Genomic DNA, 16,933 nt, shown 5'->3' on the forward strand with positions numbered 1-16,933 from the left:
CTCTGTTCACTTCTATAATCGTTATTACAAACCAAACGGACTATGCGAGTATAAAGTTGTGTTTATTAGCAGCGTGTGCTAGCGTATCAACAATTAGGGTAGAGAACCGAAATCATAAACCAGCATAAAACTGTCTAACTAGTGTAACTTCACAGTAAGGTTAAAAGCTAAATGTATCTTAGAGACAAAAGTGTGTTGTTGATCTTGAGGGGTTTCGCTGACTGAGGACGTCCACACAGTTTAATCCAAAGACGACACTTGTCAGGATTTGACTTCGGTTTTGGGAAGGGAAAAACGGACCCCCCTCCAACCTCTCTGGGAAACACGTATCTGTGTTACAAATGCCCCAGGCACAACGGTTAAATATTTCTGATAAAGCTACGACGGTAATAGCCTGCCAAGACCAAACATATGAGACGCCGGTGTTAAAGTCAATGGAGCGCTGTGAGAAAGTGTCGGACCCTCTGTGGGAGCTCGTTCTTGGCTGCGCTGTGATTGGTCAATCTACATTCTAGGGTGTGGCTTAGCCAAAGGCGAATTGTGTCAATAACGACGGAACTTGCGGCCATGTTGGCTTCGTGAAACACACCGTTCCAGTTTCTCACACAAACTATGCAAACTGACATTTTTGGGGAAATCAACCTAAAAAAAAGTTGTCTCTGCATATTAAGTGTGGATATGAGATTGATTTGATTCGACGTAATTTCCACTGAAACAGGAAGAGAGGGCGGGGCATATTAAACAGCTCCTCCCCTTTTTTAAAATAGCCAATAGCGTTCGTTTATATCACAGCTCAGAGCCGTTGATCTCGGGAAAGATTTTAATGGATCCGATATGTTTTCTAGTCTTCAGCGACTCGATCATGTGATTCGCTCTGTGATATCGTGTCTCTATACTGGAGCTGCGCTGGTTAGCGTGACACTAATGTGAAACTCTATAGTGTAGTCAATCATTTTATCCCTTAAAACTAATCCTTGATCACCACAATGATTATTTAAAAAATATATATATTCTTCATGCCTTAAAATATCTTGAATGTAACTCGACACCCTTGCCTCATTTAGTATGCGCGGTTCTATGAATATGCAAATGAGCCCCGCCTCCACTCACTCACTCACTCAGAGATCCACTGGTTGACGACCACACGTTGATCTGATTGGTCAAGGTAGTGTGTGACGTCAGAAACACCAGCGATTTCAAACCGTGTGTTTGAGACTGTCTTTGGTTCACTGCAGTTTTAAGCAGAAAATACTCAGCAATGCTGTCCACTTATGAACTTACACATGGTGTGTGTTAAAGCAGATTAATAACTCCACATACACACATACACTACATTAACAGCTGGATTTACACCACAGGGGGACTTTAAATTTTGATTTTGGGGACTTAAATATTACACAAATATGTGTAATATTTGTATTATACAAATATAAAAAAAATATTACACATAATCAGAGTTACTATTATTAATATATAATATAATATTTTATCATTTAATAATTCTTATTTTGATTAACAATAATCTGATTACAAATATAGTTGCATTGCATTTAAATAAAAATTCATATTTTTAATCAGCAATTGTGCGTTAAATTGACAGTCAAGACTTTTACATTGATACAATTGTTTCAAATAAATGCTGTTCCTTTGAACTTTCTATACAATTTTGTATTTATCAAAAATGTGTCACGATTTCTACAAAAATATGAAGCAGCAGCACAACTGTTTTCAACATTGATATCAGCAAAAGCTGCATATTAGAAGATTTCTGAAGGATCATGAAAATATTAAAATAAAAAAACTTATTTAATTATTACCAAATAAATAATAACTTAAGACAAATCTCATTAACCCCCAACTTTTCTTTCTTTCTTTCTTTCTTTCTTTCTTTCTTTCTTTCTTTCTTTCTTTCTTTCTTTCTTTCTTTCTTTCTTTCTTTCTTTCTTTCTTTCTTTCTTTCTTTCTTTTCATGCCGGAACAGCACACATATAGTATATTTACGTATTATTATGTATTTATTTTAGACTCACAGTACACTCTGTGAAGGGAGATTAACTTCATTAGGAGATTTAATGTTAATTATTTTGCTCATGAACACTCAGATAAAGCGTTTCCCTCGCATGATGTTGTTCAAATGAATAGTTCTGTAACTCTCCATCCTGGCTCTGATTCTAGCAGCGCTAGGCCAGTGTCCCCAGTATGATCCACTGGTTATGACTTCTTCTTCTTCTTCTTTTATAGCGTCAGCTGCCCTGAATCGCCGCGAGTATAAATACTGCTAGCGGCAGCTGATGCTGGACGAACACAAGCGCTGCGGAGAGTTAAAATTAACCCTGAAACTCTGTCATTACAGAAACACACACACACATCTCCAGACGCAGTGTAACTCGTGATTGAGGAAAACCTGACATGATGTTCTGCGCTAATCTCTCACGTAAAGCCAGGACTGGCAGATTGAAAAGTTTGTGTTGCTGTGAGAAGGATGATGATGATGATGATGATGATGATGATGATGCATCTCTCTGAACGCCCGCTGCTTGCTTCATGTGTTAATTTATGGACTACAATAATTACCAGCAGGCTTGATTAATTATGTCTAAACAATATGCTCGTCGCACACACGCCACAAGGGCTAATTATCCCGACTAACTGGAGAGGCTGGGACAATCTGAGGTTATCATAACCGAGCTTTACACGTCACACTGAACAACACGAGCTATCATTCTCACGCTCCTCCGTTCCTCACCGCCGGCCCGAGTGAAGTCAGGCACATTGTGTTATGTGTGTTACATGACTCCGTGAGTTACGAGAGCCTGTCGAGATTCCGGACATTATTCCGGGTTTCCCGGCCGGGATCGACGCGTGACACTCAAAACCACGAATCTGTGTCGAAGCGAAACCTCTCCGAAAACTGGTCTTCTGCTCACAGCTTCCAGCGCTGGAGAATCTCACACACTTCTCGTCTCTCGGGATCTAATTAAAGAGATCATTAAAATACTGTGATGATCCGGATACACCTGTGATATCAGCCACACACTGAACATCTGATCCACTGTCTTCAACACACACACTACATCTCTTCAACACACACACTATATCTCTTCAACACACACACTATATCTCTTCAACACACACTACATCTCTTCAACACACACTACATCTCTTCAACACACACTACATCTCTTCAACACACACACTATATCTCTTCAACACACACACTATATCTCTTCAACACACACTACATCTCTTCAACACACACACTATATCTCTTCAACACACACACTATATCTCTTCAACACACACACTATATCTCTTCAACACACACACTACATCTCTTCAACACACACACTATATCTCTTCAACACACACACTATATCTCTTCAACACACACACTATATCTCTTCAACACACACTACATCTCTTCAACACACACTACATCTCTTCAACACACACTACATCTCTTCAACACACACTACATCTCTTCAACACACACACTATATCTCTTCAACACACACACTATATCTCTTCAACACACACTACATCTCTTCAACACACACACTACATCTCTTCAACACACACACTATATCTCTTCAACACACACTACATCTCTTCAACACACACTACATCTCTTCAACACACACTACATCTCTTCAACACACACTACATCTCTTCAACACACACTACATCTCTTCAACACACACTACATCTCTTCAACACACACTACATCTCTTCAACACACACTACATCTCTTCAACACACACTACATCTCTTCAACACACACACTATATCTCTTCAACACACACACTATATCTCTTCAACACACACACTATATCTCTTCAACACACACACTACATCTCTTCAACACACACTACATCTCTTCAACACACACACACACACACTACACACACACACACACACACTACATCTCTTCAACACACACTACATCTCTTCAACACACACACTACATCTCTTCAACACACACACTACATCTCTTCAACACACACTACATCTCTTCAACACACACACTACATCTCTTCAACACACACACACTATATCTCTTCAACACACACTACATCTCTTCAACACACACACTATATCTCTTCAACACACACACTACATCTCTTCAACACACACACTACATCTCTTCAACACACACTACATCTCTTCAACACACACACACACACACTACACACACACACACTACATCTCTTCAACACACACTACATCTCTTCAACACACACACTACATCTCTTCAACACACACTACATCTCTTCAACACACACACTACATCTCTTCAACACACACACTACATCTCTTCAACACACACACTACATCTCTTCAACACACACACTACATCTCTTCAACACACACACTATATCTCTTCAACACACACACACACACACACACACACACACACACACACACACACACACACACACACACACACACACACACACACACACATACACTACATCTCTTCAACACACACTACATCTCTTCAACACACACTACATCTCTTCAACACACACACTACATCTCTTCAACACACACTACAACTCTTCAACACACACACTACATCTCTTCAACACACACACTACATCTCTTCAACACACACACTACATCTCTTCAACACACACACTACATCTCTTCAACACACACTACATCTCTTCAACACACACACTACAACTCTTCAACAGACACTACATCTCTTCAACACACACTACATCTCTTCAACACACACTACAACTCTTCAACAGACACTACATCTCTTCAACACACACACTACATCTCTTCAACACACACACACACACACACACACACACACACACACACACACACACACACACACACACACACACATACACTACATCTCTTCAACATACACACTACATTTCTTCAACACACACTATATCTTCAACACACACACACACACTATATATTCAACACACACACACACACACACACACACACTACATCTCTTCAACACACACTACACACACACACACACACTACATCTCTTCAACACACACACTATATCTTCAACACACACACACACACTATATATTCAACACACACACACACACACACACACACACTACATCTCTTCAACACACACTACACACACACACACACACTACATCTCTTCAACACACACACTATATCTTCAACACACACACACACACACACACACACACACACACACACACACACACACACACACACACTACATCTCTTCAACACACACACTATATCTTCAACACACACACACACACACACACACACACACTACATCTCTTCAACACACACTACACACACACACACTACATCTCTTCAACACACACACACTATATCTTCAACACACACACACACACACACACTACATCTCTTCAACACACACACACACTACATCTCTTCAACACACACACTATATCTTCAACACACACACTATATCTTCAACACACACACACACACACACACACACACACACACACACTACATCTCTTCAACACACACTACGCACACACACACACTACATCTCTTCAACACACACACACTATATCTTCAACACACACACACACACACACACTACATCTCTTCAACACACACACACACACACACTACATCTCTTCAACACACACACTATATCTTCAACACACACACTATATCTTCAACACACACACACACACACACACACACACACACACACACACACACACACACACACACACACACACACACACTACATCTCTTCAACATACACACTACATTTCTTCAACACACACTATATCTTCAACGCACACACACACACACACACACACACACACACACACACACACACTACATCTCTTCAACATACACACTACATTTCTTCAACACACACTATATCTTCAACACACACACACACACACACACACACACTACATCTCTTCAACATACACACTACATTTCTTCAACACACACTATATCTTCAACGCACACACACACACACACACACACACACACACACACACACACACACACACACACACACACACACACACACACACACACACACACACACACACTACATCTCTTCAACACACACACTACACTTCTTCAATCTATCTCTGTGCTCTGTGTGTGTGTTTGTTAGGTTTGTTTTGTATTTATGGTGCTTTCATTCTAGATTCTTATTATGTCCAGTCCTAAACTAACATCTAAAAAAAACTAAAAAAAACCTGCATAGGCCTTCTGCTGTTAATCCATTCTGTCATGTATAGTATGTGTAAATAATTAATATAATTAAAGTATATTATAATTAAATAAAGTGTTTATATATGAATGACTACCCGATGATTTAATTTAATTTAAAAAGTATTTAACAAAGTATTTTTTGTATTAGTAGGCCTAGTCTATATTAAACAATATACGCTTTTGCAATTTTTATATTCATAGCCTATAGTATTTTACTTAATATAGGCCTAATGCTTTTTAAATATTTAAAAATATCAAACACCACTCAACATTTTATTCTCACTCAAATTATAACCTGTAAAAGTTTAAATCGCTAAATATTGGTCATGTCTGCGCAGTTTGAATTTGATCAATATTTACAATTGCTGTATTTCTGCGTGTAAATGTGCGGCTCTTGTTAATATCTCGCGCAAAGGTCGGATTAAGTGCGTTACCTGTTATTATGATGACGCTGTCCCTCGTTATGGCTTCATCATCTTCATCATCTTCATCATCATCATCATCATCACTTCAGAAACTAAAATACTAAATGCTTCCTTGTCTCTTCTCTCTGTCAAATGGCTCTGCTTGTTTTCACCAGCACAATATTAAGTGATGCACACACCCTCGTGCCACACAGACCAGCTCTGAACCGCCGCGCAAACCTCGTCACACACACACACACACACACACACACTCGCCTCTGAAGAAGCGCGTGTCTTCTCGCTTTACCAGCTCAACAAGCTGATTGAGTTACAGAGAGACTCGCGCAACCGGGCGCGCGCGTAATCTCACACCTCCTCCCTCGTCCCACTCTTTAATGATACAGAAGCATATCTGAGCAAATATTAATATCCCATTCGGGCTACAATGATCCCCGAGGCTGGTTTGTTTGCGTTATCGCTTCCAGGGGGCGTTGCTCCGCGATAATAATGTGTGTTTCTCGCCTTGATTGCGCGTCAGATCGTGTGGATGAATGAGACTGTACCTGCATGTAGTCGTTATTAATCTCTGAAACGCCAGCAGACACGGTCATATTTTAGGGAGCTGTCGATGCCTTGTGTATGAAATATGACAAGGAAACAATAGTCGCAGTGCCCTTGGGGTGGATTCAGTGCGCGCGGCCGCAAACATTGAAGTTCCCCGGAATAGCGTGATATTGATTATTAAAAATCACACGAAATCATACGCATTAATGCGATGCAGATGCACAATGCTACGCCGTTATGTTGTGTATGACAGACAGACAGACAGTGCCTCACCCTGAACTTCAGCAGACGCGCAATGTTTCTCCACAAATCCTGTTCAATCGCTCCCGAATCCCCGAATCCAGCATCTCGGCTGATGCGCACTGATATTCCCCGACACAGCATCAGTTTATGGGGCTACATTGTTCATTTTCTCGCATCCACAACATTCCAGTCGACCCCGCCCCCCGGCGCTCGTGATTGGCTGAGAGACTCGGGGTGCCTCAGCTAGAGCTATATTTAAAGTAAACAGGCGCACATCTGGCCAGCGGTGCACGCGCGGTCACTGGCGAGACCTTGAATATGGAAGTATGTTATGTATGTATATTATGTTTTTTTCAAGTAGTGCAATTCAACAGTCTTTTTATTTCAAAAACATTTGGCATTATTTTACTTCCATACTTGAAGGTTAACAAACTATTTACCAAAATGTTTTTGTTTCATTTAAATAAGAGAGAGAGAGAGAGAGAGAGATCATAACACGGTTGGTTAGAGATGAGAGTCCTAATCTAAAATCTAATTTACACGAACACAGAAATTAAAACTATACATTGATACTATTTCAGTCTGTCTTTAATGCAGCATCGTGTGTTTACACTGATTTTCGAGCATGGAATAATAATAATGCATTAATTCCTCTTTAATTATTCCTTAACCGTTCCATATCTTTCAGTAGCTTTGAGATAGATATATTTGGAAAAACAAAATGCATTTCTTACTGCCTTAAAAAGTTGATTACAGGCTTACATGACACACATTTCAACATTTATTCAAAAGATGCTTTTATCCACAGTATTTGAACCCACATGCACTAAGTAAATATACTAATAGCTCAATAATAATAATACTATGTTAATTTGTGTAAAATACCACTGATTACATCAAATATCATAATGTCCAGAACTTTGTGCAATAAAATAACCGGATAATTAAGATTCATTTTAAGTTTAAAAACTCACTTGATATTTAATTAATATTATTCATAATACTGTAAAAATGGTCATAATCTTTAAATGTTTATGATGACTTAACCTAACTGTGTTATATGTGTATATATGCTCTTCTTACACTTTTATTGCTATGTTTCTTGTTGTTGTATTTGTTGTGTGCACTGGAAGCTGTGTGTGTGTGTGTGTGTGTGTGTAAAAGGCTTTCTGATTCTGATCGTGAAAATATCAAACTACTGCCCTCTCGTGGGCAAACTGAAAACACACACACACTCACTCTCAAGGCAACAAAGACACAGTTATGAAATAAACACCAAATATTTGAAAAATAATTAATTAATGATTTATTAAAATATTTTGCAATACGTTCCAAATATGAAACTTTTAGGTAACTTTTATGAAAAAAGAAAAAATGCAATTAGTCTTCCATTAACCCTATGCATTTGTTTTAATTGCATAAGTGATGTTTTCTTCTTCATCACGCTCCAGCTGGGCTAGAGACTGATCATTGTGCTTTTGGAGAGAGAAGGTAGAGTTTCTCCGTCAGTGAATCCAGTCCCCATGATTTGTGCCGTTCCTCAAAGCTGTCGATCGCCTCAACCAGTTCAATAATGCAGCGTCCTCCTGAAATATGACACACGGCAATGATCATCGGCTCTAGAATGAAGAATAAATAACAAACACTCACAGGTAAGATGGTGTGTGTCAGAACAGTGACCAAAAACTCACCAAACATATTTGTCAAATCCTCTTCTGATACAAAAAATGGTGGACCTGCGACAGAAAACACAAATACTATAAACACATGCTTTATAATGAATAAAAATAAGGAGTTTCTCTCCTAGCGTTACCCTTGTACAGCTCCGGGTTGTATTCCACCGTGTCCAGCAGATATCTGCAGTCAGTGTTCATCAGAGAAACCAGGAGAGAGCCGTACCTTTGGGATGAAGAGCGGATCTATTCAAATACAATCCCACTTACACCATAAATAAAGAAACGTGAAATGTTGATTTATTGAATACGTACTTTTCCCTGTCACGTGGGTTTATGGCCACCAGTCCTCCTCGATCCCAAATCCCTCCGAACGTTCCTGCCACGGCACTGAGAGACCAAGAGCGATGTTTAAATGTGCTTTGTTACGTTTTATCATCTAAAATAAGTCTAGAACGCACCTGGAGAACTGGAATAAATCACACTGGTAGATGGAGATCTTCCCGTCGGCGCTCTGAGAACAGGGAAAACGCATTAGTCGGGAGAGCGTGACACAGGAAGCATTGGGATCATCCGTCCGTATTAATCTGAGGAAGCCATCATAACAATACAGCGCGTTCATTTCAATTTATACTTCTGTGCAAGACTCTCTGTGTCATTCGCTTCCAGTTATTTTACCAGTTCCAGTCACAAACACACTGGTTTACTGCATTTACTTCACTTTTATTATTATTATAGTTATTTACCCATAGAGGAAAGTTAATCAGAAGTCTCGCATATTCAAAGATACTTTTTAATGTATTATTAAAAAATATATATATATTTTTGAATGAATGATTCAATGACTCGCTTAAAAGACTTCACTTATTTCATTACCGAACGAATCAGCATTTTAAAATGATTATTTTGAATGAATGATTCAATGAGTCACTCAAATACTTTTTTTACTCACTCATAAAGACTTCACTTGCTTCATTAATGGATGAATCAGCATTTTTGAACAAATCTCTTGAATGAATGATTAAATGACTCATTAAGACTACACTTGTTTCATTACCAAATTAATCAGTGTTTTTGAACAATTCTTTTGAATAAATGATTCAATGACTCACTCATTAAGACTTTTTAATTCATTCATAAAGACTTCACTTGCTTCATTACCGGATAAATCAGCATTTTTGAACGAATCTCTTGAATGAATGATTCAATGACTCACTCATAAAGACTTCACTTGTTTCAGTACCAGATGAATCAGTACCGTAGACATCAGGGTTTTCATCCTTGTATCCCAGAACTTCTGTGATATCTGAATGATTTTAAGACTGAAATAATGATCCCATGTGACTGTTCGTGAAGCGGTTTCATGAGAGCTGCTCTCTCTGGATCAGCGGCATCACAAACGCTGAATGTTCGCTGTGACCGTACTAGTCTAAGGTTTAATAGATTTAGACGAATTGCTGTCATTAAGGAATAAGATCGCGTGGGTGTTTGAATCGAGGTCGACATCTTTAGCAGGACAGTAACTCGATGTATGATTAATGCGTCCTGCTCCTGTAACTATCATTGGCAAACACTAAGGATGACACACTTGAGAGCTTCAGATACCTTGAAAAGCTTTGCTCCGGGAAGAGCTGGAACTGCTTCTTCATTATAAGCAAGATCTTGTTCTTCAAAGAACTGTTTAATTCCTTTTTCGGAAATTTCAACTCCAACAACTGTGTGACCCATATCAGCCAGCCTGAGAAAATATGAACATTTTAGGGAGCGCTAGGAATATTTATAACATTATTCATTGAAACAAACTTTATACCTCGTACCATTTCATGTCTACAGATTTTCCACACAGTGGGAAGAAGAATCGAATCTCCTTTCGTCCACATGCAACTTTGTCCAAGTTTTTTTCCAGCAACCTTCCAATAAAGTACAGTAATAAAGCAATAAAGAGAGATTCAGAGTAAAACAATACATTGATAAGATCTTATGGCTCCTTTATACATTTACGGATAATTCAAAATGAACATTATTTATTTGTAAGCAACACATGATGGCATCTAAATCATTGAGTTATGTGAGATGTATTAAAGACCGTATTATATCCTTTCCCAAGTCTTGCTGTAGTTCAGGCTCTACTAGAACAGGTTTTCCTGCTTGAATGTTGATTATTTTCCTCATATTCTCCATTGTTGCGGCTCCTCTCTTCCCAGTCTGTCAGTAACGCTCTGTTTACTTCCTGTCTCTATGAAGCCCCTCCTTCTGAAAAGCACACTGTGCTCTGATTGGTCGGCTGGAGCGGTGTGTTGTGATTGGTCAAGCGCTTCGAGTGTGTTTGGGAAATGTCCCGCCCCTTACCATAACCGCCAGTTTAACACACTACTAACTAACTCAACCAGGCCCCGCCCCTTTATTCTGCGTATTAATTATTATAATGAGGAATATTGTGACGTTTTCCCGGAAGAAACTCAAGACTACAATGGAGAGTTTCAGGAGTTCAGGAACACTGACACTGATATAGAGAAGAACTGGAGCTTCTTCATCCTCAAACAGCAACACTACACACTGAAGATGAAGATGAAGATGGAAAAGCCTAATATTGTCCTCTTTAACACGCACGATTATAGTGTCAGTCAGCAGTGATGAGTGTGTGATTACTTGTGCACTTGAGCTCTATGAAAACCATTTTTTCCTTCCTTCCACCGGTCCTCCCACTCGGACAAAGCCATGACCCGGTTCTCCTGAGCAGACATTCCTCTCTTCTCGTCAGGGTAGCAAACAGCTGCTATATGCAAATAATAAAACGCAAATTAGACATAATCATGCATAAGTTCAGAGAGTAAAATAATAGGCTGATGAGCATTAAAAAATGCTGTTGTTGACGTCAAATGTTGTGTATCTACTCAAGCTACTGTAGCCATGTTCATCTGTTCTCAGATTCACTCGTCAAGTCAGACGGGTTGCATTACATAGCATGGCAAGATAAGGGAATAACATCCAGACTAATAAAGTACACTTCAACTGCGGTTTCTGCATTACAAATGCTTAATTTGACTATTCAATCAATGTCATTGTGTTAATAATGGTGTACACGATTCAATATTAATACATTTCAATGTTTGATTAGTCACTTTTGTGCAATAATCAATTTCTGTGAGGTGATTTGCAATGTCAAATGTAACTTCTATACACTACATTAATTACCAAAACGGTTTCAAAAGAACCCAGGCTTCAGTGCAGAATCACATGATCTGTGTATAGTAATGCAGAGGCACAATGACAAAGCATGTGTCATGTCATCTTTGAGTTGTTACTTTCTGTTCGTGCTAAAACTGATACAATATTACTATGACATTAATACATTTATGATCTGACTGATAAAAACTATCATTGGCCAATAAAAACATTAATGTTAGACAACTATAAAACATCTTCATGTGCCTTTAAAAAAAACATCGAGCATACACAAATAGAACAAGTTAATAAACATTTAATTCGAATCTGCAGATGACACTGTAAATGTTTGATAAGATTTCTGATTTGTTACCTTACTTTTCCAATTCAGCGAGCAGAAGTGCTGCTTCTAACGTGATTGCTTTCATAACAGGAAGAGTGTGTGCGTGGTGGGCGTGGCTTCCGACATTACGTCACACGTCATAGTGACGCAGCCCAGCCTTTCGTCACTGGCTGTCGCTAGTATCATAGATATACTGTACATACATCAATATCATCTAGAAAATGTACAAGGATCCAAGCCAATTGTGTTCATTTTCTTCAGGAGACTAAGGATTATTGCACCAGTCTGGAGAACACTGTCTACAAGAAAGCTAAAAAGACTTGAAATCTTGAATGAATATACAGTTTTTCGATTAATTAATTAATTAATTTGCACACTCTGGCATGTTCGTTTGATTTATTTTTATGTCTGTGGATGTATTAACATATACATTCTATATGATATATTGTATACTACTAAAGTTCGTTGGATAATATAAAGAAGAGAAAAAATACACATTAGAAAGAAACACATTAATGCACGTTATGAATAAATGATGAAAGTGCGGGCAAAAAAAATAAAAAAATCATATACAAATACAAAAATGTACCAATAAAAAACCTTACATTATAGTATTTAGTACCTTTCCTTTTTGGATATTTTTGTAAGCTATCCCCTGTATAGTTTTCCCCTCTTTTTTCTGTTGTTTCCTTTGATGCTATATGAATGCAACAGGTAATAGTTGAATACACTGTGATCATCTGTATGTTATGTTCTAGTTCTTGTTATGCAATACAATAAAATACCCTATAATATAGAGTTAATACACAAACCAACAGTATTCTCACCAGTAAAAGGTTATCCCATTTTGTCGGGAATTTAATCTTGGTGGTTTCTGCAACCATAACCGACAGGTCACGTGATCATAACCACGCAGGCCTACAGGACGATGATAGATTCAGTGTATAATTAGGGCAAACAAATGTGATTATTTGCTCATTTAGTTTTATCACAAGATTGAATATCAAGGGGCCTTGTTGCCTCACTAAAGTTCTAAAAAAAGTTACTGTGACAGCGATATTGACAAAGAAATAAAATAACTTTATACCAGTCCAAGAGATTGATCTGAAAAACCTCCTTATTCTATTAATTATTAGGCATCACTATTGTTACTGCTCATACTTTAACTTCGGCACGCTACTCCTCCTGCACCGTTTGTCGTAGAACCATGAACGAAGTGTCAAATCGACCGGTTTATTAAGGAGAGCATACCAATGTCTTTTACAAGTGATCGGGTGTACGATGTTCACCCGGCGGGCGATAAATCGGACGAAAAAAAATCCCATAGACTTAACATTGGCACAAAATTTGAAAGATCATATCTTTGGATCAGAAGGTCAGAGAGACTTTGAGCTGGGCTTTTTTTTACTTGGCCTATCAAGCAGGTAATAAGTAGTGAAATAACAACTTCATTGCCATGCCCTAGCAATCAGTTACAGGACCCTAGCAACCATTAAACAACATTAACCAGCAAAATTTCAGCACCAGAACATTTCAGAAACACATAATTGGTCTTTTTCGACTCAGACTGGCAAACAGTCTTTAAATATCAACCCATAAACTGTATAAGCAAACCCTAGTAACCATAAAGTGTACCCTAGCAACCGTACAAACACATTAATAAGCTATATCTCAGCACTAGAATATCGTATGGAGGTGGGCTCGTTTGTTTCGTCTGTAAATTTTACCATGGTAACTGTGTAACCACACCCTAGCAACCGATTTTTTTCAGGAAATGTTTCTAGTTTGTATTATAGTTTGTAAAAAACACTAATAAGAGCATATCCATGTGGTGAAGGGAGAAGAATAAGGTCTTTATTTCCCCCTATTAATTGCATGACAATTAATTTAGCCTGGAGTTCATAAAAAAACTGTTATGTTGTTCTTTAACAGTCTGTCACTGTTTGCTTCAGTTTTGCAAGTCTATTTTTATTCTTCTTTTTTTGCACAAGCAAAATCAGTATAATTTGTTTGTTTAAAGAGGTGAAAGAGAAGAAAAAAACAAATGCGTCGTCTGCACTAAGAGCATTTGAGAACGCATCTGTTGTTTAACATCAGCTCGTATGGTTGGCAGACATCAGGAGATAATTATGGCTTAATAACTTCATACTCGGTGGTCATTATGAAGGACTTTGATGTATTATTCTGAGACATTGATTTACTAAGTTTGACTTTTCAAAGGAATACTGTGAGACTCTGGCTTCAAGACCTCAATAAAACGCTCACAAAAGGCAATTCAGGATGTTAAATGTCAATTTGCTATAATGAAAACAATATGAGGCATGAAAACGGGTCTTTTCCTCAGAACTGGTTTAATATACACGTGTTGCAGTGGCAGGAGAACGAGAGGTTTTCTATCGCTGATAAATTAAGCTTTTTTATTAATTGCATCCAAAATGAAAGTTTGTGTTTACATAATGTCTGTACTGTGTATAATTATGTTGATATATAAATACACATATGCATATAGTTAAGAAATATTAGCATGTGTATACTGTATATATATTTATACTTAATTTATATTATATATAAATATAAATATTGTATATATAAATAAATAAATAAATCTTAAATGTATACATGCTTGTGTGTGTATATATATACAAAATAATTATACAAAGTACACACGTATATTATGTAAACACCAACTTTTATTTTGGATGCGATTATTCGTGAATAATCATTGCCCAGCACTAGTTTTTATTTTAATACTGTTTGAAGAATACTTTTGCATCTTAATTTCTCCCTCTTTATTGCCTAATAATACAGGAGAAACTCGAAAAATGTGAATATGGTGCAAAAGTTCATTTATTTCAGTAATTCAACTTAAAAGGTGAAGCTAATATATTATATAGACTCATTACATGCAAAGTGAGATATTTCAAGCCTTTGTTATAATTTTGATGATTATGGCGTACAGCTTATGAAAACCCCAAATTCAAAATCTCAGAAAATTAGAATATTACATTAATAAATAAAAAAACAGATTTTAAATACAGAAATGTCGGCCCTCTGAAAAGTATAATCATGCATATGTACTCAGTACTTTGGGCCACTTTTGCATGAATTACTGCCTCAATGCGGCGAAATAAACTTTTGCACGACATTCTAAGTTTTCGAGTTTCACCTGTACGTATATCAGCTTCGTACCCCCTTAAATGACAAGTTAGTAAAAGCTCATTTTATTTGTAGTTCTTTAAGTGCATCTCTGTGATTCCAAAAAAAACATTTTCTGATAGAATATTGTCAGGAGAGAATATCCGTCTGTGTTTCTGCCAATCTCCGGCTCTACCTCTCTGGCTTCTCTGAGAAGAAACACCAAAGTCTCTCATGAGTTTGCTTTTGGAGCCGGGCATGCATTAAGCCTTATGAAGAAGCATGAAATTATTAAAGGAGCAGCGCTTAACTACTGAAGCGGCACGATTAAGAAGTGTGTGTAAGCTCTCAGCAGCCTAACACACCATATCATCCTTTACAGAGGCAGAGACATGCACTGTTGAACAGTTTAGTGTGAAATTGTGCATAATTGCATTGCTTTCACTGTAATGTCACAGCAGGACGTCTATCTAACGGCCCTCTCAGAAATGTCTTGTAAAATCTACAGTACTTTACTGGCAAGTTTAGTAAAGTAAAAAAGCTGAGTTTATACATTAATAAACCAAACGTTACTGTAAACGAGCAATATCATACTGTATTTCTACAGTACTTGTATTATGTATTATGAATGAATACAGCATGCATATATTCTAATGAACAATGTGATGATGATGATGAGAACATGTTTGAGGAAACAATATGATTTATGCAAACATGATCAAGTTGTCCTTTTATGAGTTTGAGCAAAATGTTTGACTAATATATGTGATTCATAAAAACGTTAAACTTTTAAAATCTGTACCAAAACCTTTGAATAACATGTATTTTAACTTCAGTTCCAAGAGCCTCATGCGTCTTTCCCATTGTTTTCTGTATTAAATAGGGTTTGATTTATTTGTATATATATTATTTTATTATTTTTATGTTTTAAATAAATAAATAATATTTTTTTTAATCTATTTTGAAGAATCCTGAATTTTTTTTAATGGAAATAATAATAATAACAATGAACATTATTTCATATTATTTTGTTTTATTGTATTCAATATTCGTATTTAATTTAAAAATATTTAAAGTTTTGTTTTAATTAAAATATTGTATTATTTGTATTAAATGTTGTTTGGGATATATATATTAAAATTATTTTATGTAATATTATTTTATATAGGCCT

General features: G+C 37.2%; 2 protein-coding genes across 5 annotated transcripts in view; both read right to left on the reverse strand.

Annotated features, from left to right (window-relative positions):
- ext1c (exostoses (multiple) 1c) overlaps positions 1-7,642 on the reverse strand; it is a 73,815-nt gene extending 66,173 nt beyond the window's left edge. Inside the window, exon 1 of one of the 2 annotated variants that reach the window (XM_079590555.1) lies at positions 7,476-7,642. The gene's annotated coding sequence lies outside the window, so the exon portion shown is untranslated. Of the gene's footprint in view, positions 1-6,668; positions 6,960-7,475 lie in introns of those variants that run through there. The other variant, XM_079590556.1, reaches the window with a different exon arrangement.
- A 1,085-nt stretch (positions 7,643-8,727) lies between these two features.
- LOC306987401 (putative thiopurine S-methyltransferase) lies at positions 8,728-12,791 on the reverse strand. 3 transcript variants are annotated; one of them, XM_079591612.1, is made up of 9 exons: positions 12,662-12,791; positions 11,768-11,891; positions 10,936-11,028; positions 10,724-10,856; positions 9,580-9,632; positions 9,434-9,508; positions 9,259-9,344; positions 9,137-9,181; positions 8,728-9,031 (listed from the first exon to the last, which is right to left on the reverse strand). In XM_079591612.1, the coding sequence occupies exons 2-9, from the start codon at positions 11,860-11,862 to the stop codon at positions 8,913-8,915; spliced, it is 699 nt and encodes a 232-aa protein (XP_079447738.1). In that variant the 5' UTR covers positions 11,863-11,891; positions 12,662-12,791; the 3' UTR covers positions 8,728-8,912. The 3 variants fall into 3 exon arrangements, with proteins under 3 accessions (XP_079447738.1, XP_079447737.1, XP_079447736.1); XM_079591611.1 differs by having other exon boundaries at positions 11,768-11,894; positions 12,657-12,791; XM_079591610.1 differs by having other exon boundaries at positions 11,768-11,894; positions 12,662-12,789.
- Between the last annotated feature and the right edge of the window lie 4,142 nt (positions 12,792-16,933).

The sequence above is a fragment of the Phoxinus phoxinus genome (assembly GCF_949152265.1).
Source record: "Phoxinus phoxinus genome assembly, chromosome: 19".
Lineage (NCBI taxonomy): Eukaryota > Metazoa > Chordata > Actinopteri > Cypriniformes > Leuciscidae > Phoxinus > Phoxinus phoxinus.